The following is a 21,961-nucleotide window of genomic DNA, read 5'->3' as shown; positions in this document are numbered from 1 at the left end:
TCAAATCCATGTATTCACCAAATGCATAAGACTTAAAACCCACACCCCTAACAGTAGTGACCTAATCTTTAAAGCCTCCATTTTATCATTGAAAAAGGCAACTAAATGCAATGCTACTGTACTGATAACTTTTAAAGAACACACGGGAGATCAGACCAACTAAACCCACACAATGAATCTACCAACCTATTGCAGTCCATAACAAAGTCATACAATAAACTAATTTTCCTACTCTAAAAGTAATGACCTCCTCAACTGATCTTTTTCAACTCCCCTATCAAGTATGGCTGCTACTAAACTGGCTCCAAAACGGTATACTACGGATCAAAAATTTGGGTGTGATTGATTTTTGCGAAAATTATAGATTGTTGATCGTGATCAGTAGAATTAGCTGTAGTTTTGATTTTTGGAAAAATTTTGAAAAATCAATAACAGAAGTTTTTGCATGCAGTTAAAATGCCATTTTGGAACCAATTTAGCCACATCCATAAGTATGATCCCACCATACACACGGCAGTCACCATTAATACACAATTGTTAAGCAGTCATTTCCAAGAACTTTACTAAACACAAGCAGCATCAAAAAAAGAATCAGGGATTCAGGCCAATCATTACAAAAAGCTGAGATTATATATATATATAGCATCAAAAGAAGAATCAGGGATTCAGGCCTATATATTTCAAATGTGTTCTTAATGTGGAGACCTGCATTCAAATTCTAATGGGACATCGAATATGGAATTCTAACTTGCTATTCTTGGTTTTTGAAGGCTAGTTTCTAATGTGGAGGTGGTTTCTAAATAAGTGACTTGCTCAAATGAAGCTATTATTTTTTTCATGATCGATGTTCCTAAGAATAAAATATTTGTAAAAAATAAAAAATTGAATTAAGATGGTTGTGGTTTTCTGACATAAGCACAAGGAAGAATAAGTATAAATCACCCACCATTTGATTTTAATTAGAAGAGTTTCACCGCACTGTCTTTCAACCAGAACAATAATACTCAATGACACAAAAACCTAATGATGTGACCCTTTATTAAAAGGTGATGATAATCTTTCAGATTGAAGGACAATAATAATCAATGACACAAACTGACACAAACACCTACCTAATAATGTGACCCCTTATTCAAGAGTGATGATAATCTCTCAGAACTATTTCTCTTGTTCAAAGGATGTCCTCATATATATCATGAAAAAAGAAAGTCATGGTTATCATAAGAATTTTAAACAAAAAATTATGTAAATTATGTTTTAACTTGTTCCCATATATAATAATAATATTAAGAAAGGAAAAAAAATATTTTAGAATTTCTGCCATCTCCATTCTTTAAGATGAAATTACAGGGCACGAACGAACAGGATCTAATTGAAATTTAAGAACAGTCCATCATAAAAAGGGGTTCCATTCACCTGTGGGCCTTGATGTCCGCTTTTGTTTGGAAAGTATAATCTCTTTATATCCATATGCACACATTTCTGAATGATATGTGCTAGAAAAGACAATGAACCAATGCCATAGCATTATTTATTGGAAAAAGGATTAGGGAAATGGTTATCATTAGGAAAACAAAAAAGAGCTTCTTTTTCTTGAAATAAATTAGTGGAAGAAAAAGTTTTGATGATAATCTTACAACGCATTGAATAAGGGGCATTTAAAAAATTATTGAAATTACTTTAGACATCAATTTAAAAAAAAATTATTTTCAAAGGTTTTTAAGTCACGGGCATTAACTTTTCTAGTTATATTTATATTGATCCTTTAAAGTGTTTTGAGTATATATATATATATATATATATATAACTCCTTCTCCAAGGCAATCTGGCGTTTCTGGTGGGGACTTTGGATTCAAGTCTACTGGCATGTCTCCTCTTTGGTTAAATTATGGGCTCGCTTGGGTAAGCCTCTTGTTAAGACTTATTTTTTTCAGGTTGCTTGAGCTATTGGTCCTTTTTTCATTATTTGACAAATTTGGTTGGAAGGGAATCGTAGGATTTTTCATGATGCTAGGATGGTTGTTCGACATTTGTGGTGGAGAATTATTCATTCTCTTTGTGAGACTATCTTGGCAAAGTGTGACTTTGATGGGGGTGTGGATCCTTGGGAGGTTGATATCTGTTATCGATTCAATTTTTCACTATAGGGAGGTGTTCCTTCTCTTGGGGGGCAGATCATGAGAAATAGATACCATCATCCTTTGTGAAGGATTAATAGGGAGTGTTGTTGGTCCTCCCCTCCTCAGGGAGTTTTGAAACTCAACGCTGATGGTTCCTCTCGAGGGAACCCTGGTCATACTGATATTGGTGGGGTAGACCATGATAGCTCTGGAGATATTTAGTTTATTTTCTCAATTTATAAGGGTGTTCATACCAATAATTTAATGGAGGCTCTTGCCATTTTGTATGTGGTGGAGCATAGTTGTGTTCTTGGTTGGAAACGAATTATTTGTGAATCCAATTCTCAAGTGGTGGTGACTTTGTTGAATGAACAACGATTAGACAAGATTAGTTGGCACTTGGCTGTGGCGATTAAACAATTTTTTTGGCTGTGTAGGTCCTTGGAATTTGTTATTTTTAGTCACATTCCTAGAGAGTGGAATGGAGTTGCACATTGTTTGGCTAAATGGGCTTCTGATCATAGGCAGAGTTGGAATATATTGGATAGAGAGAAATTAACTCCAGATATGTCTCATTTGTTGGACCACTTAGTGGAGACTGATAGAGTTGTGTATTTTTTTCTCAACTAGGCATGTGGCCCTTTTGTATTGTCTCTCTCTTTCTTTGATTTAATAAATTTTTACCCCTTTTATTTTAATCATCTGAATTATAGTCATCATAGACACCAATTTATTAGAAGAAATTAAATCGTCAATGTCTTTGAATGCAATAAATTCCACACTGCAAATTTGCACAAAAGACCAAGAATACTTCAGCAAAATATTGAAACTTCTTCTATGTTGGATATTAGAATGCCTCCTTTTAATGTAGCTTGTCACAACTCTGCTCATAAAACAATGCCTCAACAAGACAAATCTAAGCAACCAAAAAATTACAAGAACTTCTTATTTCCATTTTGAACTCATATAAATATTAAACCAACAATCGCATTCATAATGGCTCTAATATCATGTTGGAGTAACTCAAGAATTTGAAAGCACAAAAAAAATAAACTATCACTAATGAAATGATAAACACAATAGGATTTCAACCATATGAGGTGAGACAAAACACTAAAATAGCTCTAAATAAACTCAAGCAATGTGAATAGAAATCTCTCTAGGTTGGCTAAAAGATAATTAGTTTGATAAAGTCATTGTTTACACCAACATAAGAGGCAAGCCATGATTGCTTTATCCACCATTGAAATAAATTATATGGTAGCTACCCATGTGTCTGATGAAGTCTAGTTACAAAGGTTGGCATAGGTATTGATTTTGATTGCAAGACTATTCAAATCAGTTGTAATGGCAAGAGTGCAATATGTTTATCCAGGAATTCTATGTATCACACACAAACTAAGCATTTGGATGTAAAATATTATTTTGTTCTTGAGATGTTTTTTAATGGATAAATTGATCTAAAGAAGATTAAAATTCAAGAAAACATTGTATGTTCACCTAATAAACCTAAGCATAGAAAATTGTATACAGTGTAGGGAGGCCATTGGCCTTGCTCCTATTACTTGGTTAACAAATGTATTCCTATAAATGTATTTACAATATATGATGTCAAGTGGGAGAATGTCATGATTAAGGTACCATCAATCTTGTAAATACATATACTCAGTTACTCATAATATGTGTAAATCATTCATAAGGGATAACTATTTGAACCATCAACAATAATTATTGTTTGTCACCAAGGCTTTACAAATACAATAATAAATCTTTATTGAGGATTGGTAACTAATTTTTATTTGTAGTAAATTAGTATTTACCAAAAGAGAATCTTTTAGATTAGAGTTATTTTGGGCACCCTAATTCCTATGAGGTTATTTGTCAGCCATGTCTAGATATTATTAAAGATTAAATATCTTGTGGTTATAACTAATAACCACTAGGTTGGCTAGAAACTAAAAACAAATAGGAGCTCAAATCAAAATCAAGTAGGAGAGTATAATGGTTGTAACCTACATTACCCTATATCTTAAATGCTTCTTTTTTCAAGAATGGGCATTGGAAAATGATAACCAACTTGAACACCCCATTAAAAGGGTAAAAATGCTATATAAGCAAGGCTTAAGATGGTAATAAGGAAAGGTAATAAGTTAGTAAGAAATTTATGCTTACACATGTGTTGAAGAATTGAAAACTAAAGAGGAGAAATGAAGGATTGTATTTAATCTCTATTTTAAAAATAATATAGAGTTGGGCCTCTCTTCTTGGTAACATTTTTCTTAGAAGGGTTTTTCTATATAAAGACTATGTTATGTGTTTTATCTTATGTTGCATATTTTTCCTGTGTTGTTGATTTAATTTCATATTATCTAAATTTGATTATATAGAAGTTAAGTTCATTTTTATATTCTAATCCCATATATATATATATATATAACCCTATTTTTTAACAATTGATAATTTAGCCATTTTCTTGAATCGAATTTAAGGAAATTATTTTCAAATTTTAAAGCCATTTGTTCAATTGAAAAATACAATGCAAAATAAAACAATAAAGTAATTATTGTTTTAAATAATTTACAAGGACCCAAAATGCATTATAATAGAGATACCAAATGAATAAAGTACAAGTCTTTATCATGGAACAATAAAAACATATAAGCTTCTATGTTTATTTGTATGCATTAAGTGTATAAGAAACTAAGCTTTCGTAATAAAATAATATTTAATGTGTAGACACCTAAAAATGTCTCATCGATCATACACTAATTATTCGTCTATTTAATTAAGTAATTCTTTAATTATTTGATTAAACTAATTATTTCTTCTGATCATCACATTCAACATTTTTAATTATTCAATTTCTATTCTCAAATCAATTTAATCAGTTAATCCTCTTTTAAGTATTAATTAAATATTAATTATTTAATTAATTGCAACATTTTCCTTAGTTAAATCATCTTTATTATTTAATTAAATTCAATTTCTAATGTTAAATAATTTCATTTAAATTATTTAAATTAATTAATTATTCCTCCAATTCCCCAAATTCTAATTCCAATTAATTTCATCTAATTTCATTTCATCAAATTAACATTTCACCAAATGTGAATTTTAGTTAATTTCATGTGCATTTCAGCATTCGAAAACCCAAATTCAAATGCAAATCAAAATGAAATTGAAAATCAAATGAATCTCCTATAGCACATATTGAAATTCAAACTAATTGATCAAATTAGTTGACTAATTAGTTAACTGAGTTAACTCTTCAACCACCCATTTTCACTCAAAATCAGCTTTTTCTGACTAATCAATCAATCCAGTCTTCTAATCCATCTAATTAGTCATCTCTCAATCAACTCAGTCAACTAGCTAATCTATTTAGTTCACTAGCCAATCTATTTAGTTGACTCCTCAATCAAATGAGTTAACAGATCAATCTATTGAGTTCACTAATCAATCAAACTTAGTTATCTATCAATCAGCTCTTGAGTTCAATTTCTCACCTCCTTTGTGTTGAAAATCTATAAATTCAACCTCTTTTCTCAATTCAATCTAGAACCACAGTATCCAAAATTTTGAATCACAGTCTTCAAAAATAGTTGCTAATCTATGCAGGAAATTAGTGCAATACCTGAGAGCCAATTCAACAACAACTAAGGAGAAGAGCAAAGGAAGCCTTGTTAAAATCAATTGAGGGAGTCTTAAATTAGATTTCAATTCATTTCATAATTCAATTGATATTAGCATTATTTCATTGTAATTTAAGAGTAATTTGATTAGATTAGAGTTAGTGATTCACTCTGATAATCTAATTATGTTATTTACGCTTAATTTACCCCTAGAAAAACTAATATTGAATACACTTGAATATATAAAATTGAACATTAATTTTAACATATATATTCAATTGAATTGAGATTTACAACAATAAGTTATTCAAATTTAACATGTATTTTAGATTACAATATGAATAACCAACAATTATAAATTATATCCCTGAAATCATAGATCATATCATTAACCCAAAAAAGTCAAAATATAACATAGAATTCAACATTATGCTAGTCCTATCCTCACAAATCTATAGATCCATATGTTTATTGGTCTTGTAACACTATATACCATCACAAATCTATAGAGGACTATTTCAATAGGTCTTAAGCTTCTATTTCAATGCCATACAAACTCCAAGATGGAAAATACATCCATGTAGCTCTATTCTTTTTAATAGTCAAGTCTTGATCATCCTATTTAAAAATTATTCCTCCCCAACACAAAAGCTAAGGGCCCATTTTACAAGGTAACTTCATATTTTAATATAAATTGGATCATAGTCTTGAGTATATCTATTGTTATGTTAAGTTCTCACGTGCCAACTTGTTGCATAGACATGAAGAATTTTTCTAGCCATAAAGAATTGTGTACTTCACTATTTAATAGTGTGTTTTTTTTAATTGTTGTAAAGTTACTTTATTTTATAAAAAAATTAACTTTATGTTCTATTTCACTATTTGCAAATAGTCCATGCATGTACAATTTTTCTTTTTCATATTATTATAGATTTCTACAAATCTTTTTTTATTGATTTTGGTAAAAAGTTAAATTAAATTATTTGTTTTCAAGTAATTAAGTTTTAGTTTTTATAATTGTAGTTTGTTTCTACATTTATATTTTTTAGTCTTGAATTACAAAAATATGATGTTTTAACTTCTAATTTAAATAAAAAAGTACAAATAAAAAAAAATCATAAAAAGGGAGAAGTAATTGATTAAGCATAGATTAATTTTTAAAATTTTAAAATTGTAACTAGATGCATTTTTGTTAATGAATAAGTATCTACATTACCATTTATAATATAGTGTTACACATACTCACAAAAAATGGATAGAGATAGTCACTCCCCTAAAGTCCATATAGAGTAATAACCCAATAGTCTGAAGCATAAAAATATAACAAAGCTACTAAGTGGTAAGAGTAGTAGCAATGGGGGGGAGCACTTGATCTTGATCATATGAATTACTCCATATGTTAGTGGGTGTAGTGTTTCCATGAGAAGGTCTCACCCATGAGTTTCCTTTTCTTTTTCTTCTTTAGTTGCATGAACAAGAAATAGGGAAATAGATAGCCAAGGGAATTTGTTGATACAAACCAAACATAAGCATCTTTTGTAGGCCACCCAAAAGTTTCTCATGTTAGAGGTAAAAAGGTGGAGCATTGAAGATTGTGACCATCTGCACTAATCATGATCCATTCTCATAGTCAAGAGAAAAACCTAAGAGTATTAGAATGTTAGAACAAATCATAGCTTTAGTATCAAGACAAACTGTTGATCAACAAAAAAAATTAGAAACATAACTAAGTTTATCTAAATCCATGTGCTAAACAAAATCTCCATCCTCAAAGAATGTCAAATATGAGTGAATTTGTGAGGGATGTGAGGTCGATCCCTTGAAATAACCATGTGCCATGAAAAGGTTTTAGTCTTAAAAGATTCAAAAACTCACGAATCTTGGTCCAACATTCTAAGCTCTAGGAAAAAACCAAAAAGGTTCTTGGGAGACTCATGTTGCCCAAAAAAGGGACATTAGAGGTCAAGAAATCTCAAATGGGATAACTTAGAGCCAATGGGAATGACTTGGAAAAGAACAAACTAGAAAAAATGAACCAATTTTGGTTCTAGAACTATTGACTTAATGGTATGAAATTTGTTTTGCAAATAAAAAATAGGTGGCTACAAATATCATCATTGATTTAAGTTGGGAACCATGGGAAAATGAGAAGAAAACCAACAATATTCTTCTCATAGTTGATAATTTAAAAAAGAGGTGTCTAGACACCACTTATAATCTTTCCACAAAGTTTTGCAAGAAATGACAATAATTTTGTGAATCCTATTGACTTAAATGGCTCCTATAATTATGTCAAAAGTTTTGTGATCTTAATTGGAAAGGTGAAACTTGACCTTAGCTTCATTCTATGAAGAAGAAGAAGACTTCTAGAGACCCTAAAAAAGGTCCTAAGTAGTTTTAATTTCTTTCTTAAAAGATCCTAGAGCATCAACCTAAGGCATCCTCACTAGAGGGTAGCCATTTCCTTGAAAAATAGGGGACCACTGAATATTCAATTGATTTATGGAAAGAGCATTATAGAAGCCAAAACCATTTGAAATGAGTCAATGTTTCATGGCTTCCTAGGATCTCCACTTGATTTTTATTACAAAATTCCCTTCCTTGTATTTGAATAAAAAAATTTCATGATAAGAAGGGTATGAAGCTCAATCCCCTTCCAAGCAAGCTACCCAACACACATGACTAGAAGAGATGCAATGCCACACTAGGATCTTCTAAAAAGTGTTTCTTTGAAGGTTGCATATAATTAATTCCAAGAGCCAAACCCTAATTATAACCAGATAATAATCCCAACCCTCCAAACTCCTAGGGGATGCAATAAAATTTAGAAACCACTCAATAAAATCTCTTATGATTCTTTAAAGATGCTCAAAGAAAATAGTGAATAATATTTTTCAATTTCATGTAGGAAGCCTTAGAAATAACCCATATGAAGAGTAATAAACATAAATTCAAGAATCCTAGAAAAAAACTAAAATTTTCCTACCAAAGATAGAGTTTTTGTGCCCTAATAAGCTAAAAAAAATGCAATTCTAGCAAGAACATTTTACTACAAAGATGCATAAGATGTATAGAAAGAAAAGGTAATACCCAAAAATCTAAAAACTTCTCTATGAACAATCCATTCCCAACCATAGGAGTTGATTAAGAAGATGTAGGGAGAAAATATTATCTATAAAATTGGGTCTTTGGCCACTAAACGACACAACTATATGCTTTATAAAAAATATCCAAGCAAGGAAATGCTCCTCTTCTAAAAGAGTGAGGAAAGAGTCATTTATAAAATAGCCATTAAAAAATTTATTTTAGGAATTGTGTAGAGAGATATCTTTAACTAGCCCTTGAGACATAAAATGAGCTACAAGGTAACCAAACCCTTCAATGACAAGCACGGATTGAGTTAAAGCTAGAGGACAACTTTGTCAAATGTAAATTGTGAACCTTACCATTGGACATAGTATGGATAACTTCCTTGAGGTTAGAAATAGAGAACATTATTACAAAATGTTTTTTGAGTGGAGGAAAGCTAACAAGGAACAATATTGAGAGACTCATGTAAAGTGAGATCACATTTTGAAGAGTCAACAAGGACGGATGAATTGAAAAATAAGCACAAGGAATTGATATTTGTCACCCCAATGCATACAGATTTATCATTGAATTTTGAATCTAGTGGAAATATGATCTAGCAAAGTGACATTCAATAAAGGTTCCACTAGGAGTGAAAAATAGTTAGCAAGAGAAAAAAAGAACTATGCAAAAATTAGAACACAAGCTAGGTATTTAAAAACTCTATCAATTCTAGTCCAAAAATTAGTCCATGTTCAACAATGGGATTAATTCTAGTAGCATCTCATATATTGGGATCAAAAAACGTAATTTATTAAATACATATAGTATCATAGACCCCTTCACTATATATCCAATATGAAGGAAGAGTCACATCTTTATCATGTGTCATCACAATAATATTGTAGTCCCCACACATGATCCAATTAGTTGTAGGAAATGAATCAACAATCTATCATCACAAAAGAGATACCTTAAAATAGAACCATTGGAAGTGTAAATGTTTATAATGTCAAAATAATGGCTCTTGACACTTAAGAGGGCCTAGATCGCACAATTAGTGGGGTTAGAATTGTGATTGACAACATGTTCAAGCTAACTAGGAGAGAGAAAGGTGACAACCTCTTCGAGTAATCCCATAATATTGGGTTACACTTTTAGCCAAACTTGACACTAAAATCAACATTTTTCTCTATATCTTCACTTTCTAACACTTGTAGCAACTAAACCATTGGGAATTTGAAGATGAAGTAAACTACTTATTTGTGAGATTTTTCATGTAGATTCTAAATATTAAGAAAAAGAACGAAATGAATTGTCGATAATATTATGTAAATTTCAATAACTTAATATTTACAGTAATCAATATTTTTTAGAAGTGACATTTACTGTAAAGTACATAACATTTTTTATAGCAAGAATAAATAATTAATTTTTTAAATAATAGATTTGTTGCACCAATATCTAGTGAATGGATATTATTTCATAATTTTTTGTTATGTATTTTTTTTTAAGTTAATTTTTGGAGACACTAATTGTAATTTGGACAAAGGTGTATTTCGTGATGCATAACTTTTTTGTATGCATTTTAATTAACTTCTTTATTTTGTGTTGAAATAGGATATCAATACCTAGGGAAAAAGATATTTATTATAATTTTTCTCTATTTTTAAATTTTTCCACGTGTGAAATACAATCCTTAATGTTTGATGAGAAAGCTAGATACATAAGAAATAAAAAATAAAAAATATTAATAATTACACCTTTTGGAAATCTTACAATAAGGACTACATACTAACAAAAAAATTCTTAAGGAATTTATTTGAACCCCCAAAAGCTAATGTAAAACCAGTTTTTTGTCATCATCTTGATAGGTGCAAAGGAGACTCCGTTGTAGGTATGATTTAAGAGTAGAGAGGTTCTATCCAAGGGAGCTTGATCTAAGAGGCTTTTTAAATGGGACCTCTCAAGGCTTAAATCATTATATTTTCTAAAAAATATGTGATTTTAGCAAAAACTAGGACGTGTAACCCAATATTCTAGGATCACCCCTCCATGACTAGCATTGTGATTGCTATTAGAAATAGATTTGGCTAACCAATTGACACGATAAGAATTAGAAAGAAGAAAAGTAGAAATCTTGACTTCCTATGAACAACTTAGAACATCAAGAGTTCAATGCTTCTAACAAACATCCCTCATTATATAATTCCCAGGGAGGTCAATGAGACCTCAAAAATTCTAGAAGATAGCATTCATTGATGGGAATCAAGAGGCATCTCATCACTATCCAACTCTTTGAGAGAAGAATAATGAATTTACAAAAAATATTTTAATTGAAAACTATGCAACTAACTAGTGGGAATTGATGTCTTTTTTGCAATGTACTGTCCCTCCTCCAACTAACTAAGTGTGCCACAAGATCATCATAAATACTTAATGGATGAATAGAATGAATAATAGCTTAAGGTTGAGAAGATAGAATAGATGTCGTTTTTAGAATTTAATAGAATATTGGCCTAGAGGAAGGCTAACAATTAGAATATTTGTATATGCCATTATAGCTCTTATTGTGCATAGAACTTTCTAGTTTTGACTATGAGTATTTTTCCTTGATGTTTTAAATCAAAATCCATAATCCATCACATTTATCTTCTCTTGTCTTTCTCTCTTTGTAATGATGGATCATGGAGTTTGATTTGAAACATCGAGGAAAAAAGCTTACATAGTCAAAACTAGAAACTATGCACAATAATTTTATAGATTGTAAAAATCATATGTTTGCAATCATTATAAATCTATTATCTATTATTGTTAGGTTTCTATTTCATATCTATACCATATCTAAAAAAATAGATATTTAAATAATATAAAACTATTAAAAAAAATTGATTGACATAAAGCCCATTTAAATATTAACGGAAAAAAATTATCACAGTTTTTAAATAAACAACACTTCTATTATTTTAAGTGATAGTTTAACTTAAACAAAATAAAATAAAAAAGTATTTATTTCCTATTTACCTAATAAATAATAAATAATAATTAGATATAATTTTTTAGAATGATGTTTATCGTGAAGAAGAAGAGAATATCAATCAAGCTCTCAAGTGTCTTGACATTTTTTGTAAAGTTTTTGATTCCAGCATCCAATGGACTAAAACTCTATACTACAAAACTTCCCTCTTGCCCAAAACTGGTTCACTAACCTCTTTCCAGTGGAAATAGATTGATCATGGAGAAATATTTTGATTTCTAGGCACACCTTCCGCCTTTCATGCTAACACTTCTAAGCTTTGGCTTCTAGTGTTGGCAAGAATTGAGAAGAAGCTTTAGTGTTGGATTTCCAATCCTATCTTGTTAGATGGTAAGTTTTAAATCTACTCCAAACTATTGGTAGCCACACATGTTTACTACTCCGGCTCATGCTCAGTTCCTTCCACAACTTTGTATTTGAAGGTGGGAAAGCTCCTCAGATATTTTATTTGGGCTACCAATGATAAACATCATGAATTTCATTGAGTTGCTTGGGAATTTTGTTTTTCACCATAAGAAGCTACCAACATGAGTTTTCTATTTATTCATTGACGTGGCATTGCATTGTTTGTCAGATGAATAATTAAGGTTCTCACTAGTAATGAAGCTTAGAAAATTATTGTTGTCATTGCATTTGCTTTGGCTTTCTTGATTATCGTCGAGCCTGGAAAGGCTTGGACATTGACAATCTCCTTACCATGAATGATTTGATTCACACCCAAGACACTTTTTGTTGTTGTTAGTATGTGGAGACTATTCATGCTAGCTAACTTAAATTTTGGTGACTTTTTAAAGGTGCATCTGCTTGCCAGATCAATCATGGAGGACTGTAGGGGGTTAGAGCCCCTCTTGCGGGCCTCAAGGGTAGAGCCCATAGTAGGGGTCTTGTTGAACACATGGGATGCAGAGATGGGGTGAATCAACATAAACTAAATTCCATAACTCAATAAAAAAAATTAACAACTTTAGTCCACTTAACCACATCATGAATAATTAAACAACAACAATAAAACAATCACTTAGGAACACCAAGATTTATTAGTGAAAAACCCAAACAGGGAAAAACCACAGTGGGAGTTAACCTACAAGATAATCCACTATATAGAAATGATTAGAAGAGGTAGAGCTAACTACTTCGGACTTGTACACCAAGGCTAACTACTCATGGGGCAAGATACAAAAAAGGACTTGTAGACCTGAAGCTAACTACACACATCTAATTCTGATATTATGACCTAAAGCTTACACCAATTACAAATCTACACAAGAGAAAGACTCCGAACCAAAATAGACAAAAATTAAACCATCCAAAACATGCTTCCAACTGTCTTCATCATTAAGAATGAACTGTTATCAACTAAATCAATTTCCAATGCAATCTACTTGTAACCAAAACATATCGACCTCTGGACCAAAACCATATCAATCCATACTCCAATTAGCTTCTCAACATTGTATCCAATACAATAGATGTCTAGACTAGAACATATCTGGACCACATTGTTTGACATCAATGACAACAAAAGACATGGTTGTAATAGGTCTATGAGCAACTGCCTGGAGTAGTGCCCTTGAAGTAAAAATTGCTCATTATTTAATATAGGATTCTGTTGTTATTTTGAGATGTAAACCAATCTTTGTAAACTACCAAAAAGACTAGATAAATAAGTGGCTATGGAATGTGAAAAATCATCATAGTGTAATATTTTCTTCACTTGATAATAAAAAGAAAGTGGAAGATTGTCTCTCCATGGAGGTAGCCCGCATTAAGTGAACTATGTTAAATGTTTGTGTCATTGTGAATTGGTATTTTTTGTCTCTTTTATTTTGAGTTATTTTTAATATTATTTATTGCTCCAGTCTACCTAAACCCTAATACTCATCAAAAGAATTTAGAAAGACTAAGAATCTCTCAAGCGTCGATATCATAGCCCACCAAAGATAATTTTCACAATAATTTGTCCATTAATCAATACTCCATTTGATGGTCTCAACTATTCCACTCTTAAGGGAGATTGTTGGATCTCTCACCTTGAACCAGAGATTTGAGGATCTTTAAAAGAGGAGTCAAAACTTTGTTGGACTTCATTCACCTAGCTACCAAGAATTTTCTTTATTGGACAAGTTTAAAATTGATGTACTGACTCCCCAATCATGACCAAGAGACTTACTAGATGGTTCTTGATTCGATCCTACACTCATTGGATAAAATGGGAATGTGTTGCTTCAAACCTTGGTGGAAGGATTGGAAATGGATTCCAAATACTCCTTTTCATAGTTATAGGCCCTCTAAGGGCTATTTTTGGCTCTCACCTCATCTACACATAGTGGATCGACTTAATTACCATTCGAAGCTACATTCTTCTCGTGGGGTTTGGCAAAAAAAGGTTTCATGTTGTTTGGGATTTTGTTTTGGAGCCTAAATTGGCTCACTTTGCTTGGTGTCTAGTGTTCCAAGGTCTTCATCTAGGGACTTGTCTCACTTACACGGACATTCAAAGCTTTGAATTGCCCTTTTTGTGGTCAAATTGAGTCACTCAAGCATCTCTTTTGGTTTCACCCTCGAGGTCAAGAAGCCCAAAATTGGATCTATAGTTTTTTAAAGCCCTTCAAGCTCAATCCCTTCTCACGGCACATGCTTTTTCTTGGAGATTGGTCTAGCTTACCTCACATGTTTACCTAGATATGGTAAACTTTAAGTTCAACATATGGAAGACAAAAATGTTGCGTCGTTCTTGCCAAGGTTGTATGTCTTTTTTCAGCTTACTCAGGTCCAAACCATTAGGACCTCTTAGAGGTTCCAACCAGGGAGCACGAAGATCCCAAAAACGCATCGTTTCCCCTCCAAAAATAATTTCTCCAGTAGAAGAACGCATAAGATATTTACCTAAACCAGTAGGCCCTTGGGCAGACCCCACACTAGCTCCAAGACGTTGGTCAATTATATTCTAAAGCTATGGTTTTCTCTATTGTGCTTATGCAAATTTGGATGTAAGCTAGTAAAGTCGCACTTGAAGTAGTGAATCTCTAGGAGCTATTGGACCATTGGAGAATTGCCCCTTACACTATTGCTCGAGTCCCATCCAAATCAACCTCTTGTCAGGGCATTGACACAAACATAGCCACTCTTCCAAATAGGACAATCAATGTGATTTTGGATCTTACTCTTGGGGTCAAATACCTCAAAATCCTAAGGAGTCTACTACTCATAGAGGATGGTCTTAGCTGTCACATCTACCGTCTCCTCAGTGAGATACTAGCTAACCAAACACTAACAAATTTCCTCATGTACCACTTTCCATCTCCCTAGTTTGCACTTAGTTGCCCCAATGGAAAATGTTGAAGATATCGTGCTCACAAGTTGAAAGCTAATTGACGACTCTACCCCTAGTGATGTTTGGAGGAAGCTGGATGATAGTGATTGTCCTTTCCCTAGCATAGCCATGACTACTTAATTGCTATTGAGCTCAGTCAAACATTTTTAGTTTTTCAGTTTCAATACTAAACCCTTATGTTAAGACATGCATATGTACTTTTTACCATCCTCTCTTTTTTATGTTAAGACATGCATATGTACTTTTTACCATCCTCTCTTTTTTATAGATATTATATTATTTTGTTTAAATTAATACACAATCAAATTAAATATATTCGTAAAATAAGAGGTATTATCCCTTTTAATTAAGCAATTCTCATAACTAAATATCTTTCTAGACAAAGTGGCATATGAATATCCGCTTCCTAGTGGGCTAGGGAAATTCTCTTCATTATAATATCTAACATGCAAGTCCATTCTCGTTGGTAGTTGAATAAACAAATGGCACTTAAATTAGGTGGTAGTTGCAAATGTCACCCAGATTCCACGCACTGACTAATCGTGATCATCATCACTGTAAATGCTGGTACCTAATTCAAGGCAAATATTAATGATAATGAGCTACTTAAACAAATATTAACCGGTGACAATGAGTTGCCCAAAATCACAATAAACTGTAAAGTAAGGCTGTTGACCCCCATAATAAAGGATTTCATTTAATTTATAAGTTCTGATCTTAATCTTGATAAGAGGTTTTTAGTTACTCGCATTCAAAGTAAGGCACTCAAAAAAAAAAAAAAATTATTATTTTTTATAGAAGATTTTTTATCTACATGTTTGTTTTAGCTATCGGGATATTTTAGGCTGAAGCTTTTTGGTCTAGAGTAAAGAGCTGAGGGGTCTCCATTTTCATGGTATCTATTTTCTCAAATTCATTGAGGGCACGATCCCGTCTCAATCCTTAAGATGTTGGAACCTTGCACTCAACAATACTTGATCTCTAATGGGTTCATTAAGAACCTTTCAACTTCACCAACATGATGAATCTACAAAGACCAATAAATAAATATTACTGAAATTAAATCAACATTATTGAATGATATCAAGTTCTCCAATGCCCATACTGAAACTACTATTGATGCCATCATTGTGTCTACTTAAATAAGAACAAAGACCATGTGAACAACAGAGTTCTTTTGTCTGTTAAATCTAGTGGAATATAGGTAATGCTGCTCCACTCTAACAACTGTGGTGAGAGGATAACATGCAGCATTACCAATGGATTCTCCACTACATGACGTTTAGCATGAAATATTAAAAGTCAGTGGGCACCATGTCTGGTTTTGGGTATCCAAAAGGTTGAAACTAGTGCCTTAAAGGGCCAATCATACTTCTCTAACACAAATCCGTTGACCGATAAGTAAGGTTGGATGTTAGATGGTCACTATCACACAACAGAGTCCCTCTACTTGTGGGGCTGTAGACGATAAACGATGAATATAATTAAACTTTAGCGGACCCAATTCCTCTGGAGTTGTAGACAAACCAGTGGTCGTTGGATCTTTATATTTGGATTTTTGATGATGTAAGATTCTGCCTGTACTGGCCCTTAAAAACAAAAATCCACCTCACTCACTCACCGACCAGGGAAAAAGTGGGCTTGGAAATTGTGCTGTACTAACAAAGCACTAAAAGAGAAACCGACACATCATTGCACCATCTAGATCTTCTTAGATGTCACTTCCACTCATACTTTCTAGATCAACATGATGCAAAGAATAATTTTGGGTAATAGAAAGGTAAGAATCTTCAAGGATGCTACTGTTCAAAAGTCTCTACAGTCGTCATGGTAGTCTATAGTAGACTGGAACACAGTGAAAACGTTGAGCTATTCTTATGCATCGATTATTAGTCAAATGGACCTAGGTTTCACATGGGCTATAACAGTAAGTACAATGATTGTAGTATTGATGTTCATGGTGGTGGATGAGGACTCAATAGTTCAGAGAACAGTTGTTGCAGTCAAGAGGTACATATACATTTTGATTTTTCCTAGCAGATTTCAATTGATGCCCAAGCCTCTTTGGCATCAGTAAGATCAGATCCATATCATATATTTTATATTTTTTTTCTCTGTAGTCATTCCCATGTTCTTTATGTCGGTTATTTCACATGCTCTGTAGCGGATGGAAGCTGTATGTCTTGTCTCTATTGATAAAGACCAGACCCACATTCTACATTTTCGTCTCTGTCACTAATGTAACCTCTTCATGATGAGGACATAAGATACCCATTAGAGAGTTCAAATACTCAAGTGCTTCTTTTATGGGCTCTCAAGGAGGACATAACCTTGTGATTGTGCTGTTGTCATTCATTGTGCTTTTTGTGATTGAGAGCTCGTTGAGTTCCAATGAGGAGCAGATCTTTATCATCTCTAAAGCAGGGATAAATGCAAGAAAGTGCTGAATAATGCAATGCTTTAGTTGGTATCAGAGAATGGTATATTTTTGTTAGTAACTGCGCTTCAGCTCTTCAGTTTTTGAAAGAAATTTCATAACCTAAGCTTGCATTGGACCCAATAGTGAACACTCGACGAAGCAGCTAAAACCCATGGATAAGCCAAAGAGAGGTTCATCTAGTCCGTTAATACCTTTAAGCCCAAAGCATTCCAAAAGCCCTCCTTCATCTGCAACTCATGTAGATAATAGAATGCACAAGAACCTAACCAGCGTATCTTGCATGGAGAGCCCATCAAACAGTCCAAAACCTTCTTCACAGTCAGGGCGTTTAGGTATTCACAGGCATTCAATTGCTTCTGATGTATCCAATAGCTTTGTGAATGGACATAATAGGTCTACACGAAGATCTAAGGAATCCTTCTCGGACAGAGTTTCAAATGTATCTGCTTGCAGCTCAGCTAGGTCTTTTGACAGCAGGAAAACAAATGAAACAAGTGTATTGGAGCCAAGGAAATCATTTAGTCATTCTCCTGTGAAGTTTCCTGATAAAGTTATGAGGAGGGTTTCTAGCAGCCCTCTGAGTCAACAGCAACATTCCAGCAGCAGGGTCTCCCATAATTCAACAACTAAAGCTTCACTAAGAATTCCTAAGAAGAGCAGTGATGAGGTTTCTGAGACTGGATGTACTGATACAACTCCAAGAATGGTTAGGAGGAGTCATGAAAAGCCTCCACGGGCTTCTTTTGATAAAAATCTCAACAAGCAGGAAGTGTCGAGGAAAGCAGTAATCGAGAAAGAAATTGAAAATGGGAGTTTTCTACTCCCAGACAACAATGCACAATTTAGTTCGGACAATATAGAAGTAGGACTTCTCCTTCTAAAGATGGCTCAAGCACTTCACACCTCTGGTGAGAATCCATTGAAGGCCAGGTTTTATGCCCTAAAAGCAGCAGAGTTCTTTGAGAACTTCACAAATTCTGATGTTACTCTTGAGCTTGTTATTAGCCTCCATCTTCTGGCTGCATCTTGCTGTAAGCTTGGGCAGTATGAGGAAGCCATTCCAGTACTTAAGAGATCCCTTTCCATCTTTAGTTCTGAAATTGATCCTGAGCATGCTCTTGCAGCCTTTGCTGGGTATATGCAACTTGGGGACACTTATTCTTTGGTGGGTCAGTACGAAAATGCTCTGAATTCTTATCATGCAGGACTCGAAATTCAGAAGCTAGTTTTGGGAGTGATGGATCCTCAAGTTTCAGAAACTTGCAGATACATTGCAGAGTCGCATTTGCAGGTTAATTTATAGACTACTTTTTGTTATCACACACATAAATCAAATCATAGTTTTTACAGGACTAATATTTCCTTTCTTACTAGTTTTAGTACAGCAATTACCATCCCCAAATTTGCAGCTTGTTAATTCGGTAGATTGTAGGGAATATGAGGATGCACATTAAAAAACAAGAAAGGTCATTCTTACAGTTGTTGATGCTCTTACAGAAAACTTATATCCTAATCTTGATTTGGAGAATATTGCTATAGATCCATAATCTTCGATCTCTTTGAAATGTTCCATAAGGTTCTTTTGTGTTGTAGTTAAGCTCTTAGCAACCTTTCACATAGTATAAATATTGACCAGGGAGAACTCAATTGCATAATTATTACTAAATTGAGTGCCTTTTTTGGTTGAACAGGTTATGCAGTTCGCAGAAGCAGAGGAGCTATGTGACCAAGCTCTGAACATTCATGGTGAATGCAATACTACTGGTACATTGCAAGAAGCTGCAGACAGAAGGCTAATGGCATTGATTCTTTCAGGGAAAGGTGACCATGAGGGAGCATTGCAGAATCTTGTTCTGGCCAGTGCAGCTCTGTTAGCAAATGGAAAAGAGATTGAAGTAGCATTTGTGGACTGTAGCATTGGAGATTCTTATGTAGCTCTAGGTCATCATGATGAAGCCATATTTTCTTATCATAAAGCACTTTCAGTCTTCAAGTCTGAGTATGGAGAAGGGCATACCACAGTAGCCTCTGTGTACGCAAGCCTTGCTGATCTCTATTTGAGAACTGGAAAATTTAATGAGTCTAAGAACCACTGTGAAAATGCCTTAATCATTTATGGAAGACAAGGGGCTGCTCACTACAGTGATGAAATTGCTACAGGATTGACAGAAATTGCTGGGCTGTTCGAATCTATGGGTGAAAATAAACAGGCACTTAGTCTACTACAAAAAGCTCTTGAAATTATGGAAAACACTCCAGGGCAGCAGAGTGCAGTAGGTGGCATTGAGGCTCAGATGGGAGTCTTATTCTACCTGACCGGAAAATATGAGGAAGCCTACATGGTTTTCAATAAAGCGATATCAAAGCTTAGATTTGGTGCCAGTAAAAAGACATGGCTCTTAGGAATGCTTTTGAATCAGATGGGATTAGCTTGTATTGGTCTCAATGCGATATGGGATGCAGCTGAGAATTTTGAAGAAGCTAGGAGTATCATGGAAGAGATTTGTGGTCGTCACCATGCTGATACATTGGCTATTAGCAGCAATCTAGCTGGAACATATGATGCAATGGGAAGGTAATTCATACACCAAAACCCTAGAACTCTGGTACTTTTAAAAATCACTGTTCACATATGTTTTATTTAGTAGCCATCTTTCACCCATTTTGAAAATGTGTTTTAGGCAACTGCTATTTAATAATCGAATCACAAGCATTAAATACTAAATAGCTTTTATACAGACACACTTGTAAATTTTGCTGGATACAGATAGACTATATCAGATATATTAATCTGGTCTATAGAACCTAACAAAATTAGTCATTGTGGTGCATAGTTTCTTTTCCAAGCTATATTAATCTGGTCTATAGAACCTAACAAAATTAGTCATTGTGGTGCATAGTTTCTTTTCCAAGCTTGCTTTGATTTAAGTGTCCATGTACTATATTGTGACTAAAACAGATCTATGATATAATTGTATTGTGGCTAAGATAAACTAAGCATGTTTCATCCTTGACTTTAATAAGGCTATACCCTTACAACTTCTCTGTTTACTTCTGATGGGTAAATTGACGACTGCATAATCTAAGGTTTAGTTTATGGTAATTAAGTAAATTGAATTTATCCATCGTTAAAAGTTGAACGCTTCAAGCAATCCTCAACTGTGATAACATGGTCTTTCCCTCTTGGCAGCTGCTGATGATTTCACATTGATATAATTTCTTCTTTTATTTTGGTATCTTGCATGGTTTTCATTATCTGAACATGGTCTCATTTTGGGATTTTCAGGGTGGAGGATGCAATAACTTTGCTGGAAGATATTCTTGAGGTGAAAGAAGACAGACTGGGTACAGTACATCCAGATGTTGAAGATGAAAGACAGAGGCTTACAGAGCTATTAAAGGAAACTGGCCGATCCCGTTCAAAAAGAACACATACACTCCAGGACCTTCTTTTATTGTCAACCAAACACAGTTCTAGATTTCAAGGGAATGTAACTCCTGTTCGATAAATGCTCAAAGGAGCTTTTGAGTCTTCGACATTATATTTTGTAAATTTTAGAATTAAATGAGAGATGAAGGATTACATGGTTTGACAAGACCATTCAAACATCTTATCATTTCCTTTCTTTCATAAGGTATTATTGAACTAAACCAGCCTACATCCTATTCTCCTCGCTGTAGAATATATTTACAGTAAGTAGGAAGCTCTGGTGTAAAACCCATCAAATTATTGTATAGCATAAACTCTTGTTTCCCGATTTAAGCCTATGGTGGTGACTACCACTGTCTGTATGTTGGTTGTGAAGAACACATATGCTAGAAAGAGTTAAAGGGTAGAGGTATTTGCTCATTAGATACTTTTCCACATGTTTCTAAATTGTCTGTCAACTGGTAATGACTCTTTGTCAAATTGAAGTAGCTAGGATTTCAAGTAATCTAAAAGTCAGATTGAGTAATAAAATAAATCCAACTGATGCAATGAGAAGGCCCTCTCCATTTATGAGATACAGTTTCTCTAATGAGTCTAGTCGACATCAAGGCATGTTCCACCATTGAGCTTGTTAAACTTTTGGATTAAGATGTGAGTAATCATTATCAAAGTTTCGGATCATATTTCATGATCTATCATCAAGATGAAATAGTTAGAAAGCAAGAATGTATGACATTATAGACTGTGAAAAGTACATGACACGAAAAAATGTAGCGTTTAACTATCCTTAAGTACAGTTAAAAAAGTAGTTCCAAACTATTCTGAATCTATGAGGTTCCTTAAGCATAAGGTTTCAAGTTGGTTAATTTTCCACCAAAGGTTGCTATTCTCAGCAAGGC

At 33.4% G+C, this 21,961-nt stretch overlaps 1 protein-coding gene across 1 annotated transcript; it reads left to right on the top strand.

Annotated features, from left to right (window-relative positions):
• The first annotated feature begins 16,906 nt into the window (after positions 1-16,906).
• LOC131029484 (protein KINESIN LIGHT CHAIN-RELATED 1) lies at positions 16,907-21,637 on the top strand. The gene is made up of 3 exons (XM_057959985.2): positions 16,907-18,923; positions 19,324-20,207; positions 20,919-21,637. The coding sequence occupies exons 1-3, from the start codon at positions 17,784-17,786 to the stop codon at positions 21,139-21,141; spliced, it is 2,247 nt and encodes a 748-aa protein (XP_057815968.1). The 5' UTR covers positions 16,907-17,783; the 3' UTR covers positions 21,142-21,637.
• Positions 21,638-21,961: the final 324 nt, after the last annotated feature.

This window comes from Cryptomeria japonica, chromosome 4 (genome assembly GCF_030272615.1).
Source record: "Cryptomeria japonica chromosome 4, Sugi_1.0, whole genome shotgun sequence".
Taxonomy (NCBI): Eukaryota; Viridiplantae; Streptophyta; class Pinopsida; order Cupressales; family Cupressaceae; genus Cryptomeria; species Cryptomeria japonica.
This window is presented reverse-complemented; position numbering and strand designations above follow the sequence as displayed.